The following is a 23,390-nucleotide window of genomic DNA, read 5'->3' as shown; positions in this document are numbered from 1 at the left end:
GCATTAGCATGTTAAGCTTCACGTAAACGTTTTAGTAACTCAAATTTGGAAAACATCTAGCTATGGCTCTATCAAAAGCAGCAGTTGGTACAAATCAGCAATACATTTTTCTTACATAATACCTGTCCTTAAGGATCCGCAAGCAGCGCTGTCTTCATCAGGGGGACATCAGCATCAGGACAGAGGGGATTTGGGAAACGGGGACGGTTCAGAATCAGGGTGTTCTGGTTAATTATCTAAGGCAGGCAGCAAAGCGCTACAGGATCTAAGCATTGAGCGCTAAAGTAAGCACCAGCATCATTGCATGGAGCATAAGAAATAAACTCAAAAATAATAAAGTACCAGAAGGTCAGTAGACCGGGCTGACAAGTGTCAAAGTGACAGTCTCGTAAAGAGTGTCAAAGGAATAATGGCTGAGAACTCCAAGAACAGTACGGTTAAGTTTAAAGTTGTCATTGGTCAGAAGCATCTTGCGAGAAACAGTTGTCCAATAATAAGTATACTACATATCAGAGAGATAAACTAGACAGTCTTTCACATGTCAATGATTGGTTCTTCTTCATTTGCATGCATCAGTCGATGCAATTAGAATCAATTTGTAGAATCCTTCCGTCCTTTATCAATAGGCCCATTGTTAGTTCATGAGAGCATTGCTTTTCATACGCTTCGAGTCAACAGTTACAATGATGTAGAAACATTTTCAGGTTACGCCCAATTCCTTTGAAGAAGTACATTTTGTTAGTTCAGATTTTGGACAAGTTTTAAGATTCAAACAAAGGATTTGTTATACAGCGGACACAAGATCATTCTACTAACGTTGCATTTTTCAGTATTTGGCAGACATTCAGTTTTAGCTTGGGCCTCGCTAACTTGAGGCCTTTTAGTTAGCACAAGTAAAATTCATAATGTTTAGCTGTAAGTATGACAGAGTACTGCATTTTCAAATATATATAAACTCTTAATACATATTAATACATTACTAGGGAATAACTGTGTGTATGATGGTGGCCAATCAAGTAGGCACATTTCAAGTCCTCGATAGTATGTCTGGCAACATAGGGTTAGATATAGTTTGGCCCGGCCAGATGCAGCTAGGGTTGGATGCATAGTTTTAGAGTCCAAAGTATTCGCTAGGTAGTGCTTTACAAGGGGTTTCTGTTCCCCTGAAAAATGAGCTTCTCTTCTGTTGGGACCCCCCTCCCCACTTTCAGTTCTGCAGTTGTTTGGGGGAAGAGTGGTATAAAGGGGAGGGGGCAGTTATGATCATGTGAGCATATGATATTGTGTCTCAGCGCAGCCCCCTCTGCTTATTTATACATAGTCCATTGTTCAAGGGGAGGGGTGAGGAGGGAGTCGATGATTGTATGTGTCTCCCGCGATGCAGCACCAAGTCCGGTTTACAAGCCCTGAATGGGCTCGCCATGTTCTGGCAGCCCCCTGATGCAGTCAGGTCAGCAGGAAAAACAGGAACCCGTGGGCCATCCCAGGCAGCTTCCCTAGGGTTGGGCAGTGGAACAGCCCAACCTGTACTCACCACTGTTGTTAGGTTGTTGTGCTCACACAAGGCACAAGGCTCCATCCTTGCTCCTTTCAGGACCTGGCCTGCGTACCCCTCAACCCCCCTTCGATGATGGACCTCACAGGTCCCCCCACCTCCCCATTGATGACCTAAACTGAAGCAGCATTGATCTGTGCCAACAAAACGAAACATGCAGTGGAGCCTAAAATACAAAGTGAGATGCTAAAGACGCTGTGACTTTTATAATAAAACTACATTCTGAAAAGCTACAACCTTCCCACTAAATTGTTGATTTCTTTTCTTCACATTTTTTTGTATATGAATTAAATAAAATAATTGCAAATTTGTATGTTTGTTTGATGCCAACCTGTTGCTGTATTTTTGTATGAGATTTTCAGGTCCAAATCATAGAAATTGCTTAGACAGGGATCCCATTCTTCCAGTACTAACCAGGTTAGGCCTGAGTAGGTCAGCTAGTAGCTGTTGTCCCGCCAGTGAACACGCACCTGCACTGTGGCCCTTAATAAAGCCACAACAAGCTACATGTATTTTTGTTTAGTGACTAGGGCAGCAAGTATTGTAGGTATCTTAACTTGAGACAGTCCAGAAGACCGAATTTTGCTTCTGGATGCACCAAGTCAAAACCATATAGGAATCAAGTAAAAACATATCACTAACAACCCCAGCCTCACCACCTCCAAGCTACATAGTAGCAAACAAACTATCATAATTAACATAGAGCCATATAAACCTCTAGCCGAATTTGAGATCGTAAAGTCAACCCCAGGTCCTGGCAAAGAACCACAAAGGCACTCCTAAACTGTTAAAGCTATGAAACAAAACAATCATTTATTTCTTTGGTACAACATCAAATAAGATTGTCAACCCCACAGACAACCATGAAGCTATACTTTTGTTTGGCATATGCCTATCACACAGCCCCAGATTAGTAGAACTACATACTAAACCAATTCAATTATCGCCACTGAAATCCCAAGTAATCCAAGAGGATTTAATGCTATTTAGTCACCAAATGAACTTCATGACCTTCTAAGCAATCCCTTGTCTGCTTCTGATCAATACCAGCAATATACAGCAAAATATTCCATGTCAAACAGGAGGAACAAGGACAACTTCCCATCCCACGATGTATAATGCACTAATGAATATCAACCTGGACTAACTTTGCATAATGGGCATAGGCGACATCCAGTGGAACACCCCTGCATGGATCTATTTACCAGAGGCTTAGATCCCAAAGAACAATCCAGACAGCATTTGAATCCTTCCTGTATGCCTGCACGAGCCCACAGAATGTCATAAAAAAGGCAAGAAACATGTATTATCAAGCATTAACTAGAAGAGGGAATGGCTGGCCAGCCTAAACCAGAGAAAATATCAGTGAAGGGCATTGCCAAGACTCCATGGGTCAGGCTGAGCAGTGTAAAAAGAATCCCCCTTCTCTGCAGCAGATGCTCGGTGTTTAATTGCAGACTGCTTAATCTACCATCAGTCTGTTACCTAACTTTGAAGCAGAAAGGCTGCACGCCAGCTCATTACATACACTTGGCTCCAACATCTCAAGATTAAAGCTCTAAATTAGAAGAACTGGAGAGCGTTCATCAAACAAAACAGCATCTGTTGTTTTAAAAAATAAATTTGGCCAGTGACCTAAACCTTAATGGATGGCTTCATGGCATGTTACATTACTCCAGCCAAACCAAAACGCGAACGCCCAATATTTTGAGTTATCAACTTGGTTCTGCATCGAACAACTGGAATCCACGAGCAGATTGTAGATAGCGCACCTTCAACCATCCAGCATGCCAGGGTCACTGGAGCCTTGATGACAGAGAAAGTGTTAAACATAGTAAACATCTACATACCCAAACACACACAACCCACAGATCTGTACTTGTAGCACTTCAAGACAGTCTGGCGAACAGAACTATTACCAGTGAATTGGCCCAGTTTACTAAACTGGCATGTGGGGACTACAATACCCACAACACAATCAAGGAGATGTCTGACAATGCAGCCACTGATGAAGACTCTTGCATTGGAGATCTTCTAGTGTGATATGATTGAGGGCTGGGAGAAAGTAGGCGGGGGAATGCGTTTTACATCACTGTTAGAGGGCTGCCACCTGCATTTTCTCAGTGGTCAGGATGACTCCAATCACCCACCCAGCAAATAAGACCTACAAATCAGCAACCAAGGCTGATTGGCTATATTCAAGTTAACATTGAAGCATGGGCCCTGGTCTTGGACATGAAGCTGGACCCATGCCCAGAAAGTGATCAACAGAGAAACAAAAGGATCTTTTGGTGATTCATAATATGATTTGCTGAATTTCCAGCTCTAGTTTTTGACCAGCGCTCTGCGCACTTTTTAATGTAATAGATGTATCTTGTGAGGTTTTAAGGCTGAGTCGAATTGAGGGTCTTCTGGAACTCGGAGAATGTTAATGTTGTTTTTCTCAACAGGTTTCCAGTCTTTATATTGACTGTATCTCAGCTTCTCGGGTCTTTGTAGCTGCTTCTAAGCTTCTGAGCTGTGCAGTGATTTGTGTCATATCATATCTCCCAGTTTTATCTCTTGTTGAAATCAAGAGCTCAGAACAGCAGTTTGAGAGTTTACGGCTTCATGAGGCATTTCTGCTTTGCGCATTCTTCACCATCATGCATCATTTTTTGTAAATGCAGACTGTTGGTCAGTGTGAGGTATCTCTGGGGTCTCTTATCTTTTCTTTCATTTGGAGGAAGATCTTTTTGGTCACTGTGTTCATCTTTAAAACTTGTGCAAGTTCCTTAAACCTCCCTTCGGATATCATATTGTTGGTAAGTACAGCCCTAGTTTACAGAGTAGGTGCCAGCAGCATGGTTCCTATATTGCCTGCCTCAGATGGTAGTGTGGATAGTACTAGCATTTGATGAGTGTTTCAAGGAGCCTTAGAAAGTTTAGGTTGTGCACCAAAATTATGGTTGCTTATTGCTGCTATAGTAGACAGAAGGCAATGATGGAATTACAATTACGTTCATACCCTGATGTTTACTGCCCTCTAGTAGATTGAAAGTAGTATTATGGAGAGGAAGACCGATGTAGAGGGTGGTGAATAAGCTGCTTTGTGTTTTTTATCAGAGAACCTACACTTCTGTGATTTAGCAAACCCCCCTCCTGGCTAACCAATGCAGCAGGCTCTGTTTGAGCCAACCTGCATTTCCTTATCGCAGCTAACTAGTTCTCCTCTATCTTAACTGTAATAGCGCTGGTGTTGGGCAGAGAGAGAGGGAGTTAGCAGCAGCCAGTCTTTCACAGAATGTAGGAGGAGGGAAATTAGCACAATGCTGTGATCAAACTCTGGGTTAATCACTACTATCCTGCCATGTGTTTACAACTATATTGTTGTTATGCAAACCCTCAGCTGCACAGAAGGTCTGCACACCCTTTCTCAGTAGTGATTTTAGATCATGTAGCTGGGAAGGAGAGTCTTGCACATTAAGCGAAACCATGAAGGTTTGCTTGTTGGTGTCAGTGCTGCAAATGCGGATGTAGGTACACAGCCCCAAAATAACCCATGGTAGCATCTGCTCATTGTGGCAATTGACAAAGCAGAACTGAAGGTGCATGCATTCACTCTTTAAAAGGGATGTTGCAGTATTTTCAGTATATTTTTCTGACCTCAGCATCAACCAGTGAGCTTACCAGTCTCTCCTTGGACTCCCACTGTTACTGATACGACTGTTTGACACACTCTGATTGCTACTGGTACTGCATCTGGGTCACCCACATGTACTAAACTCTGTTCACAGCTCCTGCTTCAGGCAGCGTCAAGCAAAGAGTGATGGGGAGCAGTGAGAAGAAAGGGAAGGTGTCCCAAGTTTAAGTGGAAGACGTCTTCTGTGGTGTAATACACTACAGCTTAATCACCTGTTATTGTTGCTGCGTATTCTTGTAGCACAGTTTTGATATCCTGCCAATATCTGAGAACTCTGGTGTTGGTCAGCCTGTCCACCACCATCTTCCCATCCCATAATAAATCCGCCATATTCCCCTTCCTAAACAGATCTGCATTTGAAGGTCTTATTGGACTTTGCAACCATGTCTGTTTATTTACTGTTCTATTTTACTTGTTTTGTTGCTTGGAAGATAGTAGGGCTTCTATGGTTTTTGACCATTTAACCAACATTACTATTCATTGTGGGACTTTTAGTCTGAAATTGAATTCCCAGAGTGAAAATTAATAGACTTCAAGTTGTCACTGAAGAATTTATTGCTGATTTGTAAGGATAGATATTGGATTGGTTGGCTTAAAATATTTTTTGTTATGTGTCTCATTGTGTATTTGGGAATTGTTGCTACAGCACAAGTCCTTGATTTGTGGTGCCGTGGTCATCTTACAGTTATGCCGACTTTAATTTAGATAAATAACATCCATATTCCTAGACAGAGATAGGTATCCTAGCCCTAGCAAAAGCAATTGGTGCAAGTCTTAAACACTTGGGGCCACATTTAGATTAAGGCGTAGAGCTTACTCAGTCACAACAGTGACTGATATCCCATCCGCTGAAATAGGAATCCCATTATACCCAATGGGATTGATATTTCGGGAGACGGGATATCTGTCACCGTAGTAACCTGTCCGACGGAATCTAAATCAGGCCCATGATCCTGAACCAATCAAGGCTTAAAGAACTAGAGATAGTTTTCACAAAAAAAGATTTCACTTCACGTTGGTATTTTTATTGAGCCTGATTTAAAAAAAAAAAAAAAAAAAAACGTTCATTAAATGGATTATTTTGTCTTTTCTGTCACGAACTCCAAGAGCTCCGCCTTCTTCTCTCTCTACTTTGGACACCTTCTAAGACTTTCTGCCCCCCTTATTCCAACTTCAGGTAGGATATGCTCCTTATTTTCCACACTAATTCTTTTCTGTCTGCCCAGTGAGGGATGTTTAGTATGCCCTGCATCTTTGTCTTACCAAGAAACGCAATATGTTGGGTGCAGAAATGACAAACTTACTGTTTCCAAGGGTGATTAGTGATCATGCTACTTGTCCCCTCGCAGTACTCCAGCGAGGACCATGGGATCAAGGACATGAATTTTCTGACTAACACTGGCAGCCATCTCAGTTACGTTCACGGTCAGTCCCTGACAAGGTTTTAAAAGAAGAGATCTCTTAGTTAACGTTTCAAGAAGAGGCATTCTTGTTTTGCCAAATTCAAAATGTAGGCAAATGATTTTTGACAACATAGACCTTGAACTGGATAACTGAATAGTAAACACTGGTCACCTAGCAGATTCCGGATCCTTTCTCTAAGTTTTTCCACTTTCCTCTAGTAGTCCTCTGATAGTCTCTCCAAGACATTATTAGGCTTCTGAAGAGGCCCAGAGCAGAAACTGTAGGTCATGTCAAGAATCTGCGATGAAGTCACAAAAACACTCATGAATGTTTACTGTATCAAAGGACAACATTTTGAAATATGGCCCAAAACGGACTGTGGCTGGAAGACTGTATAGGATAGGAATATGTATTGGCTTTGAGAGTGAGGTGTAAGCTTTCATTGCTACCCCGTAATCTGCAGCAGTATGTGTTGGATGTCCTTGTTGTGGTAAAACTAAATGATGTAGTTTAAGACAGGTTTTGGTTATGAAGGGTAATTCATTTGGTCATGACCTCAGTTATTGGACTGTAGCAGCTATTTGAACTGGGTAAGTTATGTAGCTTGGAAATAAGACTTACCGTAACGAACAGTGCTTCTGTCTTTCGGACAGGGACTCTCCTGCATCTCATGAAAAACCAGTGGCCTCCTCAAAGTTGATAGCTAACTGCTGGCCAATCCCTAAACTTCAATACCCCAGTGAAACATTTGAGAACATGAAGTGACTCAACAGCTTCTCTAATACCAGAATACCAATATGCAAACAGACAAACACGCTTTGTATGTTAAAGAGGGAATTAAATCTTACTGCCAGACATAAGGTAGGATTTCCTTCTTTCAGTAGAAGAGCGTCACCAGTCATCACCGGTAATAGACCTTTCTGTGGTATATGAAACCACAGCCCGCAGAATTTTCATTAACAGGCTTAGGAAATGAAGGGGCTTCACTGGCATGTCACAGCACTGGAGTGGCTTGAATCCTCCTCGAATGCCTTGGAATTCCTGGGTCATTCGTCTTGTTAACCACATACTGCAGGGGTTGAGGAGTCTTGCATGCATGCCAACCAGTATATCAGGGAATCAGCTGCTAGCCTTGGTCCCACCTCTTTATGCTTCCCTCTCCCTTAAAGCAAAAACAAAACTAAGTACCTGAAGACCCAAATACCGCCTTTCACGACCACATATGAAGTACTCTGCTGCCACTTTGTCTATTCCACTGCTGCACTTAAAAACGTCCGTCCTTGCCCTCTGTTTGAGTCAGTGGATGTAGGGTATATAGAAGTGGCAGAGGAGGGATGTGACGGAGTTGGCATGAGGACAATATATTTCTTGTAGCAGGGATCAGCAGTGACCAATGATGGGACATCACAGCAGAGGATAACTATCATTGGATTTCACAGCCCCCTTCTGGTCTATGAATATACATCAACACTTTATTAAAAGAAACGTGAACAGCTGTATCAAATTTTTATACAAGTGTGTATGCACATTTATATTGTAAGCATATTTACGGTTAGTAATATCAATGACCAACACTTCCAGTCACTGCCAAAAATAATGTTTTTGTGCTGAAGCAGGACTGGGTCTATCATGTAATCTTTGATTGTGCACAGCTGCCTATAAATTTTGTTGGTGGCGTTCTGCATAAATCTGAAAGGCAGTCATTGTAAATGTTTACCAACTATGTTCTAATTTCCCCTTAAAATGCTGTTTAAATTTTTTGAAGGTAAACGATTTTATTGCTCTTGAAAAGATCACCAAAGAAGTGAAGTCTGTGACAATCATTGGCGGTGGTTTCCTAGGCAGTGAGCTCGCATGTGCCTTAGGGAGAAGAGGTAAGTTACATTTCTAGCGAGTATACAGTGATGTGTCTTGACACTTTACAAAAGTCATGTATGGTCTATTTTGTTGTTTTAGAATGCCTTATGTGTCAGCAGTTTTGAAGTACTTTCTAAACGTTTTCGTAAAGGAGCTCTTTGTTCTAGACCAGAAAGCTGGTGCCTGCATGCCCTTAGTATTACTTTGGCGTTAACCATTCTCTTTTGATACATACAATCCTAAGAACACCCAATCTTTTTCTTGAAGTTTGTTAAAGTTACTTTACAGTTTAAATTTAGACCGTTCAAAGCAATTGTTACATGCATACTCTTATTGTCAGAGTAACAAATATTTCTCAACAGCTTAGACCATCAAACACACATTTACAAATGGTAATTCATTAAGTAAGCTCAAAAGGGGATAGATTGTCACAGTAGTACATAAAGTGTGAAAATCACCTATTGCTATTGGCATTTTTTATTTACTGTTTTTTCTGCAAATTACACTGACTGGATGTGACAGAAAATGATAACCTTCTGAGACAGTTGTCCTTCCTCAGATCGCCTTAATAATAAAAGGTAATCATTTGGCACACTTTCGTTTTAGGTTCATATGGAAAAATGCAACCCAATTATTCCTTGTGAGCTTGGGTATAAATCAAGAAAGGTAAATGACTGACAAGGGGATCATTTAGAATAGTATTTAAATATTCGAAGCCAATTATAATGTCCTGAGTGGTAACATGCAGATTAATTTATTCATTTGGATTAGGTTCAAATTTTTTAATGAGAAAAAAATAATTAAACAAGAAGTGTGTATCAGCAAAACAATCATACATTCTGCATGTCTGTCCTCAGCGCATTTCTATTTAAGCGTTGACCATAGATCAATTTATAACAAGTCCACTCTTAATATGGAGCCAGGCCATTGTGCGAAGCAGGCAATTTATGGATGTCGATCACACAGTTGATTAATGAAGCAATATTTTATGGGTCCGCAGTTCAAAATAGAATTTAATTGGAAAGATTCAGTTCCATGGATGAACTCAAAGGGAACTAAGCAGCATTATTGCTTGAAGATAGCAACGTATCGCCGTCTTCTTGTAGCCCTCTTGTTGAATCTAATCTGCATGTCACTGCTCGAAACTTTATAATTAGCTTCAAATGTTTAAGTCCTATCGTAAAAGTTAACCTTGTTGGGCATTTACCTTTTCTCGCACTTGCATTTTAACTCTATGCCTTGTGATATTGTGGTTTATCTAGGCTTGTCGTGTTAGTCCTACTCATGTTTGTTCCTCCCTAACCATCCACAAACACGCTTGGTATTTTTATTTTTTATTTTTTACATTTTATCTAGAGCCTAGCAGATCGTGCAAGCTGTCTTGTTCCGAAAGGCATATTTTGGACTAACCAAAAACATACAGTGGCTTGCATCCTCCCCATTACAGTTGGTTGGCTTTACTGTCACTTTTATTTACTTGTTTTCTATTCAGTTGCTTTTGTTGTTTCGGCCTGTCCATCTTGTGTTTGTTCCTCCTCTGGAGCCTCTTTATCATCTCTGCTTGGCTGACTTCAATCCCAGCTCTTTGTCTCACCTCTTTATGCTCCCCCAAAATGACCCCTGTGTTCCATGTTTCTCTTGTATACTACCGCTTCCTCGTCCCCCCCCCCTCCTCCCCCCTCCCACCACCTCTAACCCTCCATTTATCGCCCAATTCTCTGTGTTGTTAACTGGCCTCAACACAAATGTAATGGTTCCCAGGTGAAAAAACCGTGTCTACCAGTGTGGGGGAAAAAAACTCCAGACCAGCTTCGATGAGCACATAATCCAGAACGATGCATTACCTTTTCTTTAATGTTCTAAATGACTAATCCCAGGCACTGCATTTTACTATGCTCCTAATCGTCCAGTGTTAGTCTGCAGCTCCTCTCTATACATTTAGGTGAAATTCTGCCTTTTCATCACTTTCTCCATATGCCATACAGTAGCTTTTCAGCTCCGCTGTTGGTCCTTAACCAACGGGGGATTCCGAGCTCGAGACTTTTCACTTTGGGAGCACACATCATGAGTGGCATGGCATGGAGAACCTGTGCTGTTACTGCCAAGTCACTGTTTGTGAATACAGTAGTACATTTATGAATGTTCTGCTTTTGCAATAGGCTATGTTCATGTGCAAATCATTATTTGTCTGATTTGTTGTAAATGCATGGATTGCATTTACATCCGTGGCTCGGTCTGTGTTTTGCAAATACCTTTAGTAAAAAAATGCCCTTTCAGCTTCTGAGGGTTGCACGGACTATCTGTACACTTTTATTTTTTATTTTTTTTATTTTGCATTACGCAAATTATCTGGGATTTACATTTAAATTGATACATCACTTCCTTATCCTTCTTCCCAGGTATTGCTTTGGAAGAAGGGCTAGAGTCACTGTGCAGTTTTTTTTTTTTTTTTTTTTTTTTTTTTAATATTAAAAATTGCTTTTATTAGTTTCAAAGATAATGAACAAACATACAGGTACGCCAATTACGACACCATAGGACCAACACTATACAACTCATAGTGGAATTTCAGTTTCCCCTCAAGTGTCAACCATCCCTGAACCCAATCCATAATAGTGTAACCTCTTACCCCAAATTTTACATTGTTTAGCGGGACAGCCCCCTTGCTCGGTAGATGGGCTCCTCCTGCTGTGTACACCAGTCCATATCCTCCAGCCATGTGTTCAAGGAGGGGGGCTCTGGTCTTTTCCAGCCTCGGGCAAAATCTCTCTTGGCTAACAAGGAATCCATACCACCAGAACTCAGTTGCCCCCTGCCTCCCCCAGGACGCCCAGAAGGGCCACTTTAGCCATCAGTTCAGCATTATATCCCAATAGCTTATCCTTATAATGAAATACACAAAATTCCACTTGACTAAAGAAACTCCTTAGAATTTGCCAGAACTGGATAACCCAGTGACTGTATATTGGTTTCACTTGTAGCTCACTGTCTAAAAAGAGTCACTCATTTAGAATGGAAAAGTTGCTGTTGTGTACAGAGTGTGAATTAGATGCTACAGTGTACTTACTGACTGTGTCCTGGTAAAGGGCAAATACAGTGATTTAGACAGTTTTGTTTGATCTCGGCCTACACTTGGACAAGGTGGATGATCTTTCTTACAGGCACCAATTGACATAGATCAATTTAACCAACAGTTCTGTAAGTCGCCGTATCCTCCACATTAGTTCAATACCTTTTCCCTCTCCATATCCATAGTGGATGTGGCCTCAAACAGCAGCAGAACCATTGACTTCTGCAGAGGTTCATGTGGAATTGCAAATGTCTGCTTCTGACCTCCAGGCAGCAGGGTGCCTTTATCTCCCACAAAGGTATTATGTCCCAAAAATGCTTAATGGATAATATTAATCTAGGTAAAATAACACGTTTCATTTCAAATATTGTTTAATACATTTTATTAACATTTTCGGGTAACAAGAAGATACCTTATTGCAATAACCACATTGAGTACAGATAAATACATACAATCAATAAAATGGGTCTGGACAAGAAGTATGGTACAGTGCCTGATACACATTCATAAAAATCACCCATTGCTTCCGAAGTTGTCCATCATTGAGGCCGTTGGTGAAAGGCCCTAAGGTGCTGTTTGAAATATATCACAACCTCTATAGAAGGGAAACTAGCAGGAGAACCTATCCCCCACCTCTCTGGAAGCTCAGCATGAGTTATTTGTCTTTCCACAAAGACTGCAGTAGGTTGGGAGACGTTGCTATATGGGATTCCCTGAGGGCATGAAAGGGGTACATATAGTTGAGTGAAGGCATAGAGGACTGGGTTTAATGAGTGAAGAAGCTCACACACAGGAACCCCAAATATATCAAGATGACACACCAGAGAGAGTAAGTAGTCTAATCCAGGGTTTTCAGGTGGTAGGGCATCCTTTTATTCTATAAAGTCCAGAAGGATGAATTCCCAGTGAACTGCCAGCGGGGCCTTTCACAGGCCTTGCTTTTCTTCCCTGTGGAGCACTGTGCTCCCCCGCTGCACTCACCTAATGACCTCAGTACTCCACATTGCAACCAAAGGAGGCATGTGTGATTTGCATTTCATAGCCCTGCTCATTTGCCCCAAAGCAAAGCTAGATCTTTAATTCTTGTGGTGAACTTTTTATTCTTGGGGTGGGGATATAGACCTATGAGGCAATGTTGTGCCTTGGAGATATCGGAGCGTTCCGTCTCTTGTGTGATATTGATTGTACAGTTTCCCAGAAGGTGTGCACTTTTCTGCAAGCCCAGTATGTCAGCTGGTGCTGACTGTCAGAAGGAACATATGTCTGTAGCGGTCCGGTACAAGGTGTAGACTCTGGGGAATTAAATATGCCATATGCAGGATATTAAAATGAACGCATTTGAAACAGACATTTCTGGAAACCTTACATGGGTATTCCAGGACTTTGAGCCAGGCTGAGTCATTAAGGAACTGCCCCAAGGAATCCTCTCATTTGTTTTTGAGGTGCACCAATGCCACCAGGTGATTCTGTGCAGCCCCCCTATCGAGACATGTAACCAAGACCCATGAGTGTGTATGACCCATGGGTAGGTGTGCCATGACCCATAATATGTATCCTGTTTTATAGATGATTAGTGGCAGGTTGTTTACCTCTAATGTCCCAGGGTGTGTTCAAAGGCTGTCTGACAGCACCATAGGTCAAGAAAGCGACTCCCCCAATGCAGACCATATTGCTCCTGGACACTCATAAGAGCATTGACCAGGAGCATGCTTCCAATCATGGTGATCCCAGCCTTTCCAAGGCCACCAGAAAGCTTCTTGTGAGAATTCTGTCCAGAGTTGGCAGGCCATGAGTGGAGGGACAGGGCAATAAGGACACAATTTCATGGTGCATGGGAACACCCTCCTCAGATATTGCAGGGCTGTTTGCATCAGAAGTGAATAGGGACAGAGGTTGACTGTACCAGGAATTAAGACTGTGTAGGTATTCCTCCTGCAGCTGCACTTGCCTAAGCCTTCTTTTCAAACAACGGTGGTCAGTCAGTCAATATGTTCCCACTGCAATTATGGCACTAGGCAGTATGAGCCTTTATTTGGGTAACACTACCCTTCTCCTTCCCTAAATCAAGTCTATCATAAGAGAATCCAGAACACTGAGAGGGACACAACAACTGGAAGGTTAGTGAAGAAATAAAAAAGGCGGAGCAGCATCACCATTTTGGACAGGGCAATGCGGCCCAACATGGTCAAGGGGAAAGTAATACAGAAGGAAAACTGGGAACGCAGTGAAGTTTTGGTTCTGTCCAAGTTACACTCAAGAAGATCCCCCTTTTGTGATAAATTTGAACGTCAAATTATTTAAACATGTTAGGCGCCCAAAAGAGAGTACTGTCATCTAGAAGTATATCCCGTTCTGTAAGGTTCTCTCAGAATGGAAAAATAAGGGATTGGTTGTAATTAACTTTGAGCCTAAACAGTCTGCCACATTCCTCAATTATTATAATAATTTTTTTTTTTTTATTTATTTATCAATTTTATCAACGTACAACAATGCAACAGTTATCCCCCCAAAGCAGCACAATTCAACATATAACAGCTGTCCACAGTTAATCTCTACATACGTTTAGTATAGGGAGATCAAATAATTACACAATAATCCTTGCAGACCATTTGTTCTTCTAAATTCCTTTCCACCATTGGATGCTGCATCCATATCAGATTATCACGGGGCAATTATATTAACCATGTTGCAATAATAACAATATGCAGCCAGTGGAGGGATATCAACAAACACACAGGAAAAGAAAAAAAAAAAAAAAAAAAAAAAGGAAAGGCAGGCGGTTGGAACAGGCAGTCAACAGCAAACATTCACCTTTCAGGCATAAATGCCAGCGCACCAAGGGGGGGGGGCAATAGTTCAGACCGGGCTTCTTTGAGTATTTCGTTCACTCGTCCTGAGCCGCCAGGTAATTATCTAACGGGGCCCAGATATTCCTGGGTCTGGACCCTTCAGGCATCAAATTCCAGAAGACCACGAGCTGATCATGACAAAAGGCAGCATCTCGCAACCATTCTGAACGACGTGGTACTCTCTTTCCGCCCCAACATATGGCCACTCTACGCTTGGCCAACAACAACAGCAGTCCCACCAAGCGTCTATTTGCTGCCCGGATATCCTCCACGCACCCAAGCAGCGCGGTTCTAGGAGTGGCAGGAATTTCTGTATCGACCATTTCAGAGATTGCATCAAACACAGCCACCCAGAAAGCATTAATATCTGCACACTCCCATGCCAAATGTAAAAAAACAGCTTCTGGGGCCCGGCAGCGCATGCAGCACGCATCTTCACGTAGCCCCCGAGAATGGAGCCACACTGGAGTATAATATATTCTGTGCAAAAACTTAAAATGCAACAATCTGAGTCTATAATTGGGCGTCAGCGCTCTCATATGAGCACAGCAGCCACGCCACAAAGCTTCCGAAATGGGCTCACCCAAATCTGCCTCCCACGCTAATCTAGACGGCTCCCGAAAGTTACTCCCCCGCTCCTGCATGCAGTTATAGAGTCTGGTGACCAGCCCGCTGGAAGATTGCGCACAGCAAAGGACCTCCAGTGCACGGGACTCCACTGGGGCCTCAGCTGAGTTCCACAGACGGCTCCGCAGGAAAGAGCGGACACGTATCACATACATACGCTGAAGCACCGTACATTCGCGGTCAGCCAGTATCTCGGACACGCCAAGTAAGCGACCATCCACCATCCAATCTCTCATCTCAGTCAGGCCAGCATCTCGAAGAAACCCCCGTACTCCATCGTCGCGGTGCAATTGTCCATCAGCTATCGCCATGACCGGCAAGGAGGGGGCGAATGGAATCGCAGCCCCAGACCGCCGCAGCAGTAAGCCCCACGCCCGCAGCGTGCATGAAACCGGGTCGATCCCCCGCACCCGGGATGGAATACGCCCACCAAATGCCCTTGCCAGGTCGTCTGGCCACACAGACTCACTCTCAGGCGCCAGGTGTGGCAGATAACGGATAGGATTTAACCAGTAATACGCAAAATGTGCCTGAGCGCATAGATAGTACAGTTCCATGTCCGGCGCAGCAAGCCCACCCAGCTCAAACGGCAACGTCAGCCTCTCCCAGGAAATGCGCGCGCGGCCCGCCCATACCAGACAGATCAGAGCAGAGCGTAGGCGCCTCAGGTAATCTCTCGGAAGCGGGAGCGTAAGATTCACAAACAAGTACAAAAACTTCGGCAGAACCACCATCTTTGCAACAGCAATCCTGCCGATCAGTGACAGCGGGAGGGTACGCCAGATCTCTACCTTCCCCTCCAACCACGCCAGAGCAGCGCCATAGTTGGCACGCCACAACTCCTTCACGTCACAGCTAAGCTGTATACCTAAATAGCGCACCGGGCCCTCTGCCCACACCAGGGGGTATCGGGACTTATAACGCGGCACTCTGGGGGTCAAAGGCAACACCACAGACTTAGACCAATTAATAGTGATACCAGAGAAGGTACCAAAACGCACAATCTCATCTAACAGTGTGTCCAGATTTTGGTCAGGGTTCCGTACATATAATGCAATATCGTCAGCATATAGAGATATCAAAATTGGCCGCTGCCGAAACTGTAGGCCCATATCGTTATATTTCTGGCGGAGCCGAGCCTCCAGAGGCTCCATCGCCGCAGCAAAAAGGAGAGGGGACAACGGGCATCCCTGACGCGTGCCGCGCGCTACAGGGAAAGGGGAAGACACATTCCCATTAAGGCGCAATCTAGCCGTGGGCAACGTATACAACAATTTAATCCAACGAAGGAAGCGCGCGATAAGTCCCACCCGTCCCAGCAAGGCAAACATATAGTCCCATGCCAAGGAATCAAACGCTTTAGCAGCGTCCAGAAAAACAGCTGCTACATTATCATCCTCTACCAGTGTACTCGTCACCGCAAAGAAAGTGCGTAAATTATGGCCCGTAGACCTTCCCGGGACAAAACCCGACTGGTCCGGAAGTACCAAGCTAGGGAGGAGGGGCTGCAATCTTGCTGCAATCATTTTTGCAAGAATTTTATTATCAATGTTTATCATAGACAGCGGTCGGTATGAGTCGCATTGAGTCGGATCCTTGCCTGGCTTCAGGATCGTCACAATCAGAGCCTCCCTGAGCGAGGTCGGAAGGGACCCAGTCTCTAAGGCTTCTGCATATACCTCCAATAGTCGGGGAGCTAAAATATCCACATATTCTTTATGAAACGTAGAGGTTAAGCCGTCCACCCCAGGAGATTTCTCCCCGGGCATGCTACGGATAGCCGCAGCCACCTCCTCTACTGAGAATGGCTCATCCAGATATTTCCGGTGCACTTCATCAAACCATATTAACGCGATGTCCTCAAAGGGCCCCAGTGCATCAGTCCCGCTAGCGTCCGCCGGAGCTTCGTAAAGTCTTGTATAGAATTCAGTGAATACCTGCATGACTCCACCTGATCCTGACACACTCCTCCCCTCACTATCCACAATCTCGGAGACATAGTCACCGGCCCAAGGCTTGCGAAGTAGTGCTGCCAACGTGTGACCCGCCCTTTCACCTTCCCCATATTGGCGAGCTCGAGCCTCCCTCCCGAGGAAACAAATTTCTCAGAGAGGCCTCCTCATACTGCGATATTTCTCGACGAATCTCAGCGAGAGTTTCGTTGGACCAGTGGGATTCCAATCGTCTTTCCAACTCAGCGATCCGAGCCTCAATTTCAGCCATCTCGCGCCTCAATGTTTTTACTATGCCATGTTGTTTCGAGGGACATACCCCTCTGATAACGACTTTGAATGCCTCCCAAATAGTTCCTGGGGACCTCACCGTTCCCTGATTCTCTACAAAGTACAATCTGATCGCCTCTCGCACCTCCTCGCGGAAGGCCGAATCCCGGAGCGCCCCCCTAGGCAGACGCTACATAGCCGATCTACCAAGTTCAGTCGGTATCTCCAATTCCAAACATACCGGTGAGTGATCTGACAGCGTGCGGGGGAGGTGGTCAATTGCTCTAGTCCAAACCAAAGTATCCCCGGATCCCAGCCAGCGGTCAATACGGGACCAGCTACCATGCACGTAGTTTAAGCATGTACCCTCTCTCGCCTCCCCATGTCGTCGCCTCCACAGGTCAACCAACGCACCATCGCGCATCACCATCTCAAGTGCTTTAGCAGCTGCAACATGCTGCATCCTGGCTAGGCTCTCTCTATCCAACCTGGCGTCTAGGACGACATTAAAATCGCCCCCCCCATATCACCGCGCCAGGACCCAGCGACTCTATTAAGCGCCACAGCTCCAAAAAGAAATCTTTATCATCAACATTCGGCCCGTATACAGCAACCAGGCGGCACGCTTTGTCTAGAAGCACACCACTCATCATAACGTATCTGCCATTTGGGTCCACCAGTACCTCCTTCGTGCGCCACTGCAGCCCCTTACGAATTAGGATAGCAACTCCACGGGAATAGCTCGAGTATGTGGAGCTATGTATCTCACCCACCCACCCAGATTTAAGTCTGCATATTGTGGACTTCACCAAGTGCGTCTCTTGTAGCATACACACATCAATTGCATGTCTCTTAACATAGGCAGCCACAAGGCGAGCCTTCCTGCCATCATTAAGCCCTCGCACGTTCCAAGTCAAACATTTGATCACAGACACTTCCTCACCCCTCGGTCCCATCGACAATCAGCCAGAAGCGAATTCGAAGACCAGCCACCACCTGCCTTGTATTTAACAAAGGAGCTAATAAAACATCCATATAAAGAAAGGGAAACAACACCCCGCAATCATTCAGGAGATCAACCACCCCCCACCCACACAGGTCCCCCAAATGGACCCAACCAGAATCCCACCCATCTTGGCCCCAACACCCACCCCAAGAACAAGAACAAAAATTGACAGGACTCATCCTAGGGGCTATGACCAGCCAGATACCTCTCTACTCGGTTAACACCGAAAGAGAGGGGCCCGTGGGCCAACCATTAGTCCTGAGCTGACGGGGAGCCAGGCAAAAAGCAGCCAGCGCGCTCAAGCAGTTCCAGCAATGAGTACTCAGTCAACCAGAGCATATTAGTCATTGTCACTTAAGGCAGCATCGTCGTCGTCACGTCCCCTGCGCTCCACAGCCTCCCGTCTCCTAGGTAGCTGCCGGGCAAATTTGGTCGCCTGTTTCAGGTCTGTGAAGTAGATCATCTTACCCTCATGACACACCCTTAACTTAGCAGGGTATAGCAGAGCAAAGTTTACTCCCGCTTGTGACAACAGACGCTTAACCGGCAAAAAGGCTCGCCTCTGGGACTGCACACCAAGCGTATAGTCTGGGAAAAAATTTATTTAGGAGTTCTTATAGAGTAACGGGCGTCTCTCTCGTGCCAATCGGAGTACCGTGTTTAATTCAGTAGACGTGCAATAATTGGGCGTGGAGGAGTCCCAGGAGGAGGACGGGGTCCCAAGGATCTGTGAGCTCTCTCTACCACCAGCAACCTAGAGAGCTCGCCAGCAAACAACTCCGATAACATCTGCTCTATAAAGTCTTCCATTCGCCCCATGTCGGTCGCCTCCGGCAGCCCCACGATTCGTATGTTATTGCGTCGAGATCTTGATTCCAAGTCTTCGTTCTTGTTGCGTATGACCTCAAGTATTCGATCCATTCGAGCGATCTGATCTCTGTCGCCCTGGCGTGCATCCTCTATTTCAGATGTACGTGTCTCCAAAGCAGCAAATCTGGAGTCATGATCATCAACACGCGCCCTAATTCGATCAAGCTGTTCGGTAACATGGTCCAGCTTAGCATCGATGCCAGCCAAGCTGGTCTTAAGGTCTAAGAACATGGACTTCACCGATGCCACAGAACTGTCCTCTTCGCTCGGCTCCTCGCAGGACTGGGAGCCAGCAACAGCGCTCTTTTTTTTTTTTCCCACCTTCAAAGGTAAGTTTAGCCTGGCGCTGATCAGCCTTACCCATCGTTCCACACTGCGTCAGCACCTCCAACCAGACTCCGGTATGTGGAGCCAGACCAAGGGAATTCCCGGTTCCAAAAGAAACTCCTTCTGCAGCGTGACACTCACCGGGGGCCCCCGTAACAGCCACAGGGGTTATCGACTAGCGGGACCCCTGAACGCCAGCCTGCACTCACAGGCCCGATTGGCCTACGCTGCCTGGCCGGATCCTCGCCTCCCGATTTTCTCCGCAGGAGGCTGCAATCTCAGTTTTCACCGCCCTCCATCAGGTCGTACCTTTGTGTCCTCGAAATAACGGCCCAAGAGGCTCGCCCAGGTCCCGGAGCACTCCCTCACTGTGCCCAAACTGTCAGCAGCCACAGGTTCCAAAGCCCCACGCAAGAGCTCGCCTCTCCAGCCACGTCCGTATAATACCTCTAGGCAGCAGGAGAACCACGAGGACCGTCAGTTGCTCCTCGCCCCAGCGCCACCATGCAAAGCACCCCGTGGGGCCGTAGGGCCGCGACGCGACCCTGTCGCCGAGTGGCCCCCAGGCGTCACCTCGCTTGCGGACAAACACCTCCGTGAGCGGCCGGGGGCAATGGATCCCCCCGTCCGCTTCGTGCTTCTCTAGCACAGCGCCCGGCCCTGTCCCTCAGCGGCCGGCGCAGGCTCCACCTCTGTCCGCCCGCTCCTCTTGCGTTCCGCACACGCGGGCGCACCCGGTGTGGGCCCGCCCGCGTCTCCGCTCAGCTGCTGCTCTGGTCTTCGCGCCGTTCTGAGCCGCAGAAAACGGCCCAGGGGCGCTTACTATTAATGCGCGCCCAGCCGGTACCCGTCCGAACCGTCAGGTGTGTCAATAAAACGGATAAACGGCCCCGGGCCGGGCAGAGCCTCACAAGGTGACGCCCATCTTGCCCGGCGGTCAGGCCACGCCCCCCCACTGTGCAGGTTTGATGTCCTGCTAGCCCTTTAGTTTTACCTGGTTGTGACTAAGCCGCAGAGAGTTCCTTCTTGTCTGTTAATCAGATACGTTGGTAATGCCCCATAGTAACCCAGTATTGAAAGCTGTCAAACACCCAAGAGCAGGAGTCTCTAACCTTTTTTTGTAATAAGAGCTACGTAGGGTCAGTGAAAATATTCCCGAGCTACTAATATTATTAGCATTGTAATAGTGACCAAATAAGACCGTTACAGTAATGGCCACTCCATGCAAGGTTGTCAGCAGTGATTACAATAATGCATTTTGCGGGGTTGCCAACAGTAATATAAAAAGGCTTTATCAGTTTGGAATGCTTCTATGTGAGTTATACAAAAGAGCAATAGCTGTAATGCCCCTGGCATTAAGGTAAAAATATGAGTAGACAGTCTCCCTGATGCCACATGTTTTATCCCTTATATCAGCTTTAAATATATTTTGCAGTGTGAACCATTTTTCTCCAGACATCAGCTTCAGAATGAAGTTACAAAAATACACATATTTGCATCTCGAATACACACTTTTCAATTTTGAGATACATATGTTAATTAACCCAAGTAAAAGCTTCCAATTTAATAGACCGAGCTTCACACAGGAGAGCTACTTACAGGTAGCTGGAGAGCTACCAATAGCTCAGGAGCTGCTCGTTGAAGAAGCCTGCCCAAGAGTGTCTAGGGCTTCTTGCTCTAATGGAATCCTATGAGCTTCCCCTCCAGATGGTGTTAATGCTTATTGCGCCTTGCCAAACTGAGCGTAAGGTAAGTAGATATTGAGTCACTGACACGTGAGATAACATCAGTGATTCTGCTCACATCGTTACCTAAATCTTAAAATAAATATTTATGTTATTTATGACGTTATTCTCCTTGGCAGCATGTTTTTGGTTTTAATCCTGGATTAGGCCTATGCTGTCTCTTCCGAATTCCACGTTTATAAGCTCTTTGCACGTTTAGAACAGCAAGAGTGTGGAAAAAGTCACTCTTGGTGACATCAAGACTGTTCATACAGAGCTTTTCGCCCTTTCATTAACACTGTTCTCAACTCCCCATCAGCGATCTTTTATTGTCAGGCCAGCACAGGTATTGCGGAACTGATGATGTCCTGATTGTGTGTTAGGGACGGGGTCCGAGGTAAGGAAGGGACCAAAGTGCTAGTTGCATCATGTGGAACCCCTAAATTAACCTTTTGTAATAAACAGATTTTGGTTCTGCACATATAGGAACTGTTTGCTCATGTTTGATCAAAAATACAAACATAAAAAAAGAACCAAAAAACGAAGTCTTCCAGGCTCAGTTAACATTTTCTTTTTCTTTTCTTTTTTTTGTCTTCAATTATCTCACGTCTCCTTGCCTTTAATTGTAATGTGCAGGTGAACCTCTAGAGAATTTTTTTCAATTATTTTTTTTCAATTGAACTCTTAATTGTGAAACACACAAATATCATCACAAACAGTAATGCATCCGGGGAGATTTACAATACCTATGTGTAACAGTTATTCATTTATATTCTTAATGATAAACAAGTATCATTCCATTACTTGAATAAAAAAGCCTAGATGCTTTTATTTGTGTATTGTTCTTTTTACTTGTTAGTTGCTCTACTGCGCTTCTGCTTGTGACAAGTTCCTCCAAGTCCATATGATTGTTTTTGGTTTGTGAAGTTTAATCAAGGGAACACCTATCTCTTTGGAGCTGACTCTTCAGTGCAGTCAAGACATCCAACTCTGTGTCCGGTGATGGAAGCCCTGGCTAGTGTGAATTATCTATCTTGTGCACTTTCTCGATACGAGAAATCCATGCCATTTTCATCATTCTTCCATTTGCCTCTACAGCACGACTTACTGGCCTAGAAGTGATTCAGATGTTCCCAGAGACTGGAAACATGGGAAAGGTTCTGCCCGAATATCTTAGTAACTGGACGACAAACAAAATCCGCAGAGGTAAGTATGTTGTTGAAGCAGGATTTTTGTTTTACTGAAGCTGTTTATTTATGGCAGGCTCCAGCTTAGACGCAAATTGTATAGTGGTGATCGCAAATGCAAATCATCTACGTACCATTAAGCACAATTTAGGCAAGTTTTCATAAAGTCCATTTTGGGTTTTAAAACCGGTTATTTATTTTATTCATGATCTGTTTATTGTCTGCTTGGTACACTTGAAGATGGAGTTGGATCCCACCGTGCCTAAAAATTTCTGAATGTTGGAGAGCGTGGGCATATAAAAAATAGTTTCCTTTAAGTAACTAACACCTCAAACATGGCTTAGAGCTGAGTTCTGGGCTTTGCCACATCAGTCTTTGAAATTGATTGGTCTAGCTTGGTGAAGTGGCATGAAATTTAGCTGAAATATTGAACCATAATCATTACGTAACTGGTGAAGCTTTGCAAGCCCGAACATATGATGTGGTTGTACTGCCAGTGTGTATTAATCTCCCAGCATTAATCACAGGCTCACTTGCTGCCTGTTTTTATAGCATGCAGGATTGATGAATATATCTATCAATAGGAACATTGCAATAGATTTTGATTATATCAACTAGTTGTCTATTTTGTTATTTGTTGTAATAAACGTTATTTTTCCCAGTGGCACAACAACTCGATATTAAGTAGATATAAGTATGGTACTCAATCGACAAATTATAAAACTTTTTTTCTTGCAACATACTTTGTTTCTGGTATAACATATGTCGGTGAGAAGACTCAACACAGTACATGTATAGGTCCACAACAGTCGAAAAGCATGTAGTGTGAAGTACAGCATAACAGGTAAATATAAGCATAAATCAAGAGAGGAAACTTAAACGAAAAATTATAAGAAAACTTCAACAAACTTCCACTGAAGTGTTTACCCAAGCTCAGTTGCCATGATACTAAGTCTAGGTGGGAATAATCTGGGCTCCAGGGCCCACTACTTGCACTCTTAGAAGATGAT

General features: G+C 44.4%; 1 protein-coding gene across 4 annotated transcripts in view; it reads left to right on the top strand.

Moving 5' to 3' along the window:
- AIFM1 (apoptosis inducing factor mitochondria associated 1) overlaps positions 1 to 23,390 on the top strand; it is a 265,356-nt gene that overhangs the window by 98,569 nt on the left and 143,397 nt on the right. For all 4 annotated transcript variants that reach the window (XM_069213999.1, XM_069214010.1, XM_069213991.1 and 1 more), the window contains 2 exons: positions 8,407 to 8,515; positions 22,292 to 22,399. In XM_069213999.1, the coding sequence (XP_069070100.1) occupies positions 8,407 to 8,515; positions 22,292 to 22,399 (217 nt within the window). The remainder of the gene's footprint in view (positions 1 to 8,406; positions 8,516 to 22,291; positions 22,400 to 23,390) is intronic.

The sequence above is a fragment of the Pleurodeles waltl genome, chromosome 2_1, assembly GCF_031143425.1.
Source record: "Pleurodeles waltl isolate 20211129_DDA chromosome 2_1, aPleWal1.hap1.20221129, whole genome shotgun sequence".
NCBI classification, from domain to species: Eukaryota; Metazoa; Chordata; class Amphibia; order Caudata; family Salamandridae; genus Pleurodeles; species Pleurodeles waltl.
This window is presented reverse-complemented; position numbering and strand designations above follow the sequence as displayed.